This window comes from Triplophysa dalaica, chromosome 5, assembly GCF_015846415.1.
Source record: "Triplophysa dalaica isolate WHDGS20190420 chromosome 5, ASM1584641v1, whole genome shotgun sequence".
NCBI classification, from domain to species: Eukaryota; Metazoa; Chordata; class Actinopteri; order Cypriniformes; family Nemacheilidae; genus Triplophysa; species Triplophysa dalaica.
Genome location: NC_079546.1, coordinates 12,948,626 through 12,958,109, shown reverse-complemented (window position 1 = coordinate 12,958,109; position 9,484 = coordinate 12,948,626). Strand labels below are relative to the sequence as shown.

The 9,484-nt window shown below is 36.3% G+C and overlaps 1 protein-coding gene and 1 pseudogene across 2 annotated transcripts; both read left to right on the top strand.

Moving 5' to 3' along the window:
• Positions 1 to 2,263, top strand: LOC130421254 (solute carrier organic anion transporter family member 1C1-like; annotated as a pseudogene).
• Positions 2,264 to 4,559: 2,296 nt separating this feature from the next.
• Positions 4,560 to 7,711, top strand: LOC130421087 (calcitonin receptor-stimulating peptide 1). Of its 2 annotated transcripts, XM_056748771.1 has the most exons (4): positions 4,560 to 5,740; positions 6,071 to 6,174; positions 6,903 to 7,037; positions 7,367 to 7,711. In XM_056748771.1, exons 2-4 carry the CDS (start codon positions 6,086 to 6,088, stop codon positions 7,539 to 7,541), a joined length of 399 nt encoding a protein of 132 aa, XP_056604749.1. In that variant the 5' UTR covers positions 4,560 to 5,740; positions 6,071 to 6,085; the 3' UTR covers positions 7,542 to 7,711. The 2 variants fall into 2 exon arrangements, with proteins under 2 accessions (XP_056604749.1, XP_056604748.1); XM_056748770.1 differs by lacking the exon at positions 4,560 to 5,740 and having other exon boundaries at positions 5,925 to 6,174.
• Positions 7,712 to 9,484: the final 1,773 nt, after the last annotated feature.

Below are 9,484 nucleotides of genomic sequence, written 5' to 3'. Positions count from 1 at the left end.
ATGAACAGTGTGAACATTTTGATGAACATCTCCTTTTGGCTTCCACAGACGATGTCTGACATAAAATCTGTGTTTGTCTATCTTCTACTTTCTTTTCTAAAGATCTTTACTGGCGTGCTTGCCTTCTCTCTTTCACCGAATCCCTGACGGGAAGTTACACCAAGAGCACCACCACTCAGATCGAGAGAAGGTTTGATTTCTCGACCTCCACTGTTGGCGTCATCGATGGGAGCTTTGAAATGGGTGAGTTGAGGTGTGTAAACATGCAGTGAGAAATGAGGGCTAAGGTTCACCCATTTGATGAGCACTTATACCAGTGACTCAGACCGCTGATGCTGTAATGTGACTGAATTAGTCTCAAACAGTGCAAATGAAGTGCATAGAGCGATACATTTCTGACTCTTGTTTGATGATATGTCTGACTTAGTTACAATTCTTTATTATTATGCTGCAAAGAAACATATATCAACATATTCTTGCAGGTAATCTGATGGTCGTTACCGTAGGTAAGCCACTTTGGTGCCAAGTTTCACAGGCCCAAGATCATAGGAGCAGGAGCCCTGCTGATGGTTGCAGGCACACTGTTAATGGCTCTACCTCGCGTCCTGATGGGCGGTGAGTAACTTTGTGCTGGAGGGCTGTTCAAACCACCGAAACATACTTGAAAGCGTTTTTTGAACCATTCATCCTTCACCCGATTGAGCTGTCACCAAAGTTTAAATAGCGCAACCTGTTTGCTCTCTCAATTCCTGTTTGTAGGTTTAAAAGCAATGTGCTTCTGTATGGATGTTGCAAAGTATTCTCAGTATCTACTAGCTTACCAAGTATTTTTTCCATTTCCTTTTATGTTCCAATTTCTGTTTGCATTTCCCTTTACCTTAGCCCGTTTTATGCGCATTTTAAGTTTTGCATCGGAAACGAGTAATGAAATGCCACATTTCTAAATAAAAATTGTTAATTAGCAAATATGATTTTACGCTTTTTTATGCTTGTGGTGGTTTTTCTTTTAGCAAAAAAGTTTTAATATGAATAATGGGAGATGGAAACACATTTGCCAAATAAATTCCTCCAAAAATGAATTTAACCACACTTTGACATGGCGTAACCCGACTAACCAAAGTACTGATCTTGTTGCACAGCATCGGAAATGTTGTTACGGTCATCCTTAAATATTTGAGTAAAGTCTCCAAAGGATTTATATAATTGCCTCACAAAACTGTCAAGACTGCGTTTGCCATAAAGCAGGTATCCACAAAAGCTTTTCTTCTGCTTGCAAGTAATTACGTGAAAATTTTATTCAGTTACTTTTCTTACTAATATTTAGTGCCAGTTTATTAGGAAGTGAGCGCTTAGTGATGCTTATTTGCGAATGTTTTAGACAATATTTCAATTTTGTGCATAAGCCTAATTTGCAACTTCAGATAGAAACCCGGCTATTGACTGCTATCAAATGCTTCAGCAATTTTTTTGCTTGTTTGTTAGATCATTCCTCTGTTTTTATTTGTTTGATGATGGACTGCATTTGTGTTAAATAGCTTGTACCTCGAATACACAGAATACACTAGAGTTTTCATTGTGTTTTTGTCTGTTTTTTTAATAGATATGAGTACAAGACAGTTGCCACCCACACTAATGATGCTGATCATTTTACCGTGAGCTCTCTCTGCTCACCTGTCACCCAGAATCCTTTTCAACAGCCGGTTTCTGGTAATGTGTGTGTCAGATGTATGTGGGTGTAACTGTAGTGATATTTTAATTTCATATTGCTGTCTGCTTTAAAAAAAAGTCTGCATTGTGTGGGTTGTGTAGGGTGTTAGAAAAGGGAAGAGGAAGGCTCGCCCATGTCGGTTATTCAGCTGGCAGCGTACATTATCCGTGGCATTGGGGAAGCCATCCTTGTTCCACTGGGAATATCATTCATAGATGACTATGCACGCCCTGAAAACTTTTTACATCGGTGAGAAAATGATTGTTGTGTTTTTATCAAACCATACTACTAATGGTCATCATTGGATCATGGGACTAAAAATAAGGTGCTTTAAAGGGTTCTTCACAGCGAGGCCACAGAATAACTATTTTTGGTTCCACAAAGAACCATTCATTTGGTTAAAAAAAGTAAGTCTAAGTAAGTCTAAGTCTAAATAAATCCTTTATGTTTGTCCTGGTCATTTTGATTGTATGCTGTCTGCACACGGTTGGAGTGATTGGACCTCTGTTAGTTACTCGCTTGGATCTCTCTGCACTATTCTTTATGTGGACATAGGCTTAGTGAACCCAGGTGAATTTGGGCCAAATCTTTCAGGTCACAAACAAGAATACATCTTAACTGTAACATACACTCTTAAAAAAGGTACTTCAAAAGGTTCTTCTATGGAATCGCTGTGAAGAACCTTTTAAGCATCTTTATTTTGTGTACATTTGGCACCTTAGCCAATGAAACTGAAAAAAAAACATTAAGGCTATAGATTTTACAAGTATATGTGTAGCCTAGGAGCAAACCCATGATATTTGTTCTGCTAACACAATTTAATTCAAGTTTATTTATAAAGTGCTTTTCACAATGTACATTGTTCCAAAGCTGCTTTACAGGAGCAAATAAGAAAATCACAGAAGGGTAAAACACAGCACAGTGCATGGTGTTTATAGAACAAGCAAGATCATTCTTATAAATAATATCTAATAAATTAATAATTAAATAAATGCAGTCTCCCGGTGAGCAAGCCAACACTGCCCTGCTGTGGCGAGGAACCCAAACTCCAATGATTGATTAATGGAGAAAAAAATACCTCTGGAGAAACCAGGCTCAGTCGGGAGGGCCAGATCCCCTCTGACGTGTCATAGCTGTACTCAGTGACCCCAACCAAAAGCCACCGAGCAAACATCCACAAAGAAGGAGAGCCCACCACCTGCTACCCAGGAAGTCCCACTTGCCGAAACCGTGCAGGTGCAACCCGGTCCCACTCCGCGATTGCAACAGATAACAAAGGAACAACCAGGGAAAAATAGTAATGGCAACATGTAACTTTATTCCTCTGTTGTCCAAGATCGACCACAAAACAAGCCCAGACCAGACACACACAGCCCCAGCAAATGAAATCCTCACAACCAACAAGCATTAATCTACATTTAAATTGGGAGAGTGTGTCTGACCCTCGAATAGTATCGGGAAGGCTATTCCAGAGTTTAGGTGCTACGTATGAGAAAGCTCTACCCCCTTTGGATGATTAAGTTATTCTAGGTGTTATCAAAAGTCTTGAGTTTTGAGATCTTAGAGACCGTGATGGGCAATTCTCTACCATGTAAATTATAGGAGCACACAACTGCTACAGAATGGCTTTTACGATCAATAATTATTTCTAGATATGAAATGTTTGCATTTGTATGTTTTTATCGTCAGACAGTGTGAGCATCACACACCAGGACTCTCGATGGGTTGGGGCCTGGTGGCTGGGTTATATGGTTGCAGGAAGTCTGACTTTTCTGGCTGCTTTGCCTTTCTGGTTCCTTCCCCGAGTTCTTACTGAAACTCCTCAGACCCCTGAAGTAGAGCAGCTCTCAAATCAGCACCAACACACACCCAGTGTTAAAGAAATTGCCAAAGGTACAGTATGTCACCCTTACATAGACCCATGTTATGTTTAACCTTTGTGGTCTAAGTAAATTGGAATTAGTTGGGTTTACGCAAACATGTTAATTGCCGCTAAAAGGTGACTCCACAAAGTTGGGGTGCGTTGAATACTTTTGAGATCTTTTCAGTATCAACGCTGTTTTCTTCATAAAACTGTTGTGTTAAAAACAAAGCAATACCTGAACAAATGTTTGTATTTTTTGCATCATTTACAGCCCACAGCCTACCCAGTCAAGTAAAAAATTAGTCTCATTATTAGAAAGAGTTTGGGTATCTCACATCGTATTTTGACATACATACAAGAACACCACATTTTTACACACGCTGAAAAATGTCTGCTGAAAAGGTTGACGCAAATTTTGTAACCACATGTTACAGTAATGGGACACTCATACATATTCATAGAAAATCATAAAACTGTAAATGCATGTAAAACTATTTTATTCTCATCAGGTTCCTACTTCTGGGACTGATCAGCTGTTTGCAGTTGTTTGGTTATGCTCTGTTCTGGATAGAAGTCACATACATTAAAAGAAGTGTAGAGACTGATAAAAAGGGGGTTGAGGACATAGAACTCAGAAGCCAGTGCTGTGTGATCCAGAAACAGAGGAGGCTTTAAGAACAATAAGGAGGTTCGGAAAACTCTGAAGAGTTTGCATGATGGCTTAATAAATATTGTCATATTTTGGGCGGGGGGTTTCTTCAAATTTGCAGTGTTATTTTAATGTCAGTATAATCATGATGAGAAATACAAATACAAATACAAATACAAATACAAATACAAACATAACACATGTTCGGGCCCGGTCCTCTCTCTTCGACGGTCCGGTCGCTCGTTCCTTTTATATGCTCCCATCTCCTACGTGATTCGAGCCCGGTGTGCGCACAGCTGGCGCTAATTCACAATTACTCACCGGACTCGAACCACGGTCTCCGCCTACTCTCCTACAAAATGAATACAATATAATAAATAAAAATAAAGAGTATTGAAAATAGTATCTTAAAAATAAAAACTGTAACAAACTGTATCATTATAATGTTGTTGAACTTGGTGTTGATAAAGTACTTTCATAAGGTATGCTGTTTTAAGTAAAAATCTATTTCATGTCTCTTCAAATGCCATACATTATGTAAATTGTCTTTGTAATGCACACTATCCTGATGCAAGGCAGTGTATATATTGTAACACCTGGTGGCAGTGTATTCTAACAAAGCAATATATTTTGCAAAGGCACCCATGAAAGAACACATGTAGAAATTGACATTCGATTTGTAGTAAGATTTAATTGATTCTCATATGCCGTGAAAGCAAGATTCTCTCTGCAATACATTCATAAATAGCATTCAATTGCATTAGTTGTGTATATTCAAAAAGTCACTGACTCCAGGGATCCCCAAGCAGTAGGATCTTATATTATTTATTTTATAATTTAGTCTGAATATATTATCAAGTCTTGCTAATTGTCCAAATATTTGGGGGGTCAACTTTACTTCATGTAAAGCATAGGCCTATATAATTGTATGGATACATTTTAGTCCTTGTAGATGTTGGTAGGAGTTTGGTTAAACATATCGAATTTAGTCCCTTTAAATGTGATCAGTTCAAATAAATAGTGAGTGACAAAAAAATTAACATTTCCGAACTTTAAGCACTGCTGTTTAAATTTCATGGAATCAGAGTTTAAAATATTCTTGGTATTCCAGTTACATGATTAATCATTCTAAGTAAAATAAAATCAAAGCCTAATATTCAATGGATGTAAAGTAATATTGTATGTATAAAATGGCTGAATATTTTAAGAAGTGATGTATGAACAGTCACTGTCAATGATGATGTCGATGACGAAGGTAGTGACGAGTGTATATGTCACTTTTGACCCACACTGAGGGTTTGAATTCTTAAAGCTAACCCCTGTTTCCAAACACCCCTGATATTTGCTAGAAATGAAGGGCTATATTTGGAGGAGTGTGATGACATCACAAGTGGTTGAGGGTAGGAGCCTATAACAGAGGGAATGGAGTGACAGTGTGTGTGAACAACAGAGAAACATCTGTACCTTTTACCAGTACCCTCCATTAGTAAGTTGTCCACTGGGTTAAAAACTGCAGGAGGTGAGTGATTTTTATCCTTTACATAACAACTGTAAACTTTTAGTTGTGCCAATATCTATTTGTCACTGTTTAGGAAAATAAAGGAATTACTTATACTACAGATTCTTAATGTCTACAGTATTTAATTTATAAGTGCCTCGAATGAAGCTTTAGTAAATTAACAAAGAGGCATGAAAAAACAAGTGTCTGTTTTGATAACTTGAACGATTGAGATTTGCACTGATACTAGCATTGTCAATGTTTTATGATCAATTTTCATAACTGTTGTGATAAACTACAAATGAATAATGCATCAGCGAATAACGTTATTTTCCTTTTGTTTTACAAAAGATCACTGATATATTGATGTCTACAATGTATCATCTGAAACTGCCTATCCAGGTTGTTCTCGTCTTTGTGATACTGCATTGTGTTGCCACGGTTCCTCATAACAGGTACATTTCTTGACTCTTCCCTTTATAAAGACTTAATTATGTTACTTAATAAACTTTTTGCTGACGTTGGTTCAACCTAATATAGTCTTTTTCAATTATGTTTAAATATATTTGACCAAAATACTGCCTGATATTGCTATACAACTCTATATAAGGCATATTTTTAGGTTATTTGATTAAACAATTTCGCAGTATGTACTCTAGAATATTAATTTCCTTAATTATGTTTTTTAGGGATAAACAAGTACAACCAGACAATGTTAAAAAACAATCCCTGTGTACTCCTTATTCAAAGATTTAGATTTGTTTTGCTACATAAATTTGTAACACGCATTCTATTTGGTGACATTACTATTCCAAAATACTACTAAGAGAGAAATAGTAATGAATTTGGAGAATTGTGTGTACAGTGTAATCGCAATATATAATTCAATCATCTTACATTTTCTGTTGAACCACAAATTAATAAATAAACCACTTAATTTGGATGACAAAACAGATACATTTTAGGATGCATGCCATTTACTGTGTAAATTCAGTTGAGGTAGATGATATTTTTCGTATATTTCAGATATAACAAGTGTGTTTGAAGTGTGTATATGAGTGATATGACCAGTGGGCACAACTGATCACTTTACAGTGAAGAGTGTCATAGCCAGGGAAGTGGCAATCTACAGTATAAGCAGCTCTGGATGAGATTGTGTTTTGTATCCTCTTATTGTCAACAGGTACTTCCTCTCGACTAATGAGAAGGATGAAGATTTGCGGGAGGGCGATGGGTGGCTGGTTACAGATTTGTCTGATAACCCCTTTATAAGTTTCATGGGGCCACGGCCCCAAAGAGAGCTGACTCCAGTGAACAGGTACTTCTGCTAAAAGCTTAATATCAGTGACAAATATGACTTTGAGATCTTGCTATTTTTAATAGACAGCATTAAACCTTTGCTGTTTTATACAATACTTTTGTGGTTTTGAAGGGAAGAAATGATTAAGCTACTGCTTTTATTTCATTATATTAAATATTTAATAAACAAGAAATATTAAATCAAAGGTTTAAAAAAGGATATAGAAATTAGCGTTTTTTATATATGCAATTCTTATTTAACATTTAGCCACACTACGTGTATGTGTCACTTTGCCTAAGTATTAGAACAATTATAAAGGTTGACTAACCCTCTCCACTACCCCACAGTCACCATATAGAGAAGAGGAAGTGTAATACAGCCACCTGTGTCACTCAGAGATTAGCAGACTTTCTCGTACGATCCAGCAACACCATTGGCACAATCTATGCACCGACCAATGTAGGATCCAGCGCTTATGGAAAAAGAGACCTTCTCCAGGCACCCATTTATGTACCCTTCTAGTTCAACTACTAAACTTGGGGAACAATAAAAAAAGGTTATATACCTGATGATGAAGATTATTCTGTTTTATGGCGCATTTGTTTTTTTGCACTTTTTCTGTGTAAATCTTTGAAAGACCAATGCCTTTCAGTATTAACAATTGTTACAGCATTCAGTAAATCTTGCATGACAGTAAGTTTTAAACGTAGTGTCTTGATGGCATACAAATAAATGTACTATAAAAACATATTGAAATAGAGAAATTCCTAATTTGTTTAGATTTTTGTAATAAAAACATCTTTAAAATATCTTTGAAAAATGCTGAATGTCTTTGAAAATGTATATTTTGCAAATGTTTCTAATCAATGTGAATTAGAATGTATTCAATTCATACATTTCCTGAGTATGCGTATTTTCTATGGCCTAGCTGGGAAAATAAAAAGTATATACAATTATTTCATTAATAAATTATTTTATGAACAATAGACTGGATAAAATCGTGAATAAAAATCCATCATGCAGCTGAAGCAACCACAAAATATAAAAATTGATCAAAACAGTCAAGTACCATGCGTTCCATACATGGTTAACTATCCCACAACCATTAGGTAAGAACCCTGTCTGACACCATCTGATTGGATTGAGCGTCCTGCATCTCTATTTTGATAAACACACAGAAAAAGTTAATGCACACCAACATTCGCCACCTGAAGTGCTCCTATACATTGATTACTGTGAGTTGTTATTACTGAGCAACAGGTATATGAGCCATCAAAGAGAGTTATTTTGTACACCATAATAACACATTATTGCCATATGACCCTATTTATTGTCTCCAAAAATATTGTGCCAGTATCTAGTTAAACAGAGTGAAAGTACAGACGTGGCATCTGTTTTTTTTTAAGATAGAGAGATTGGACAATTTTTAACACCCATTGTCATTATGCAGTTGATTTTGTTAAAGACTCCCCAAAAAAATCCATTCCAAAGTTCCAAACTTTCATTTAATCACCATTTCTAGATGTCTTGTTGCCCCATTTCAGTCCAGTGTCTGTTGAATTTCAACAAAATCAAACCTTGTTCAACAGCAATGTGAAAGTCTGACAGCAATATAAGACACAGGAAAACTGTGCTAAAAATTGGGGTTATTACATAACAAATATTTTTGTCGTTTCAAAAGTTGCATGAATCTATTGCAAGAAGGTTTGAAACTTTATTAAAGGCAAACAGTGATCCAACACCTTATTAATAAAGATATCATACACCCAGTGTTTATATTATTTTGTCCAACCCTTGTATATTCTTGCAGACACAAAAAGTTCTCTACTGTCAGAATGTTTTCTCTTTTGATGCCAATACAATATGTCCATTCTTAAAACACCTCATTCATCATGTTTGACTGTCATTTTGTCCACATCTTGTAACTGACTGTCAGATGGAGAATATTCTGGTAATTTTTCGTCTGCTTTTCGTCACCAAACTCGGTGTCCATCAAGCAGCCACACGCGCTCACGTTCTGTGACTAGTCTAATGAATAGATTTTATAGACCCGGAGATAGATGAAATGTGTAAATGTGGTCGAGCCAGCTGCGAAACAGACAAATAAATCAAACAGAGAAACACAGGCCGGTAGCGTTTCACATCAGGCCTAATGAAAGTTTGGGCTATATATGTCCAAAAGGTTCATTTACAAAACACACCAATCGATTTCTATTCTTGAGGTGGTCATCTGTAACAAAATGTATTCAAAAGCCTTGTATTTGTCGAAACAGATTTTAGACTATAGTGTGATATATTAAATGTTTTTTGTATATATATGTATGGTAAATATCCAATTATCATAAATATTATATCAAAATGCAAAAATGTGAATCTACTGTATGTGCATGTAAACAAATAAAGCCAGGTATTGTGGGCTGAAAATGGAGCATCACATCTCCTTTTAGAATGAACATTGCCTAATT

What these genes read in the sequence shown, in the direction of transcription:
- LOC130421087 (XM_056748771.1), top strand. Translation starts at nt 6,086, where the DNA reads ATGTCTACAATGTATCATCTGAAACTGCCTATCCAGGTTGTTCTCGTC. An exon ending in GCCACGGTTCCTCATAACAG is followed by an intron (nt 6,175 to 6,902) that starts GTACATTTCTTG and finishes TATTGTCAACAG; the next exon opens with GTACTTCCTCTCGACTAATG. An exon ending in GAGCTGACTCCAGTGAACAG is followed by an intron (nt 7,038 to 7,366) that starts GTACTTCTGCTA and finishes ACTACCCCACAG; the next exon opens with TCACCATATAGAGAAGAGGA.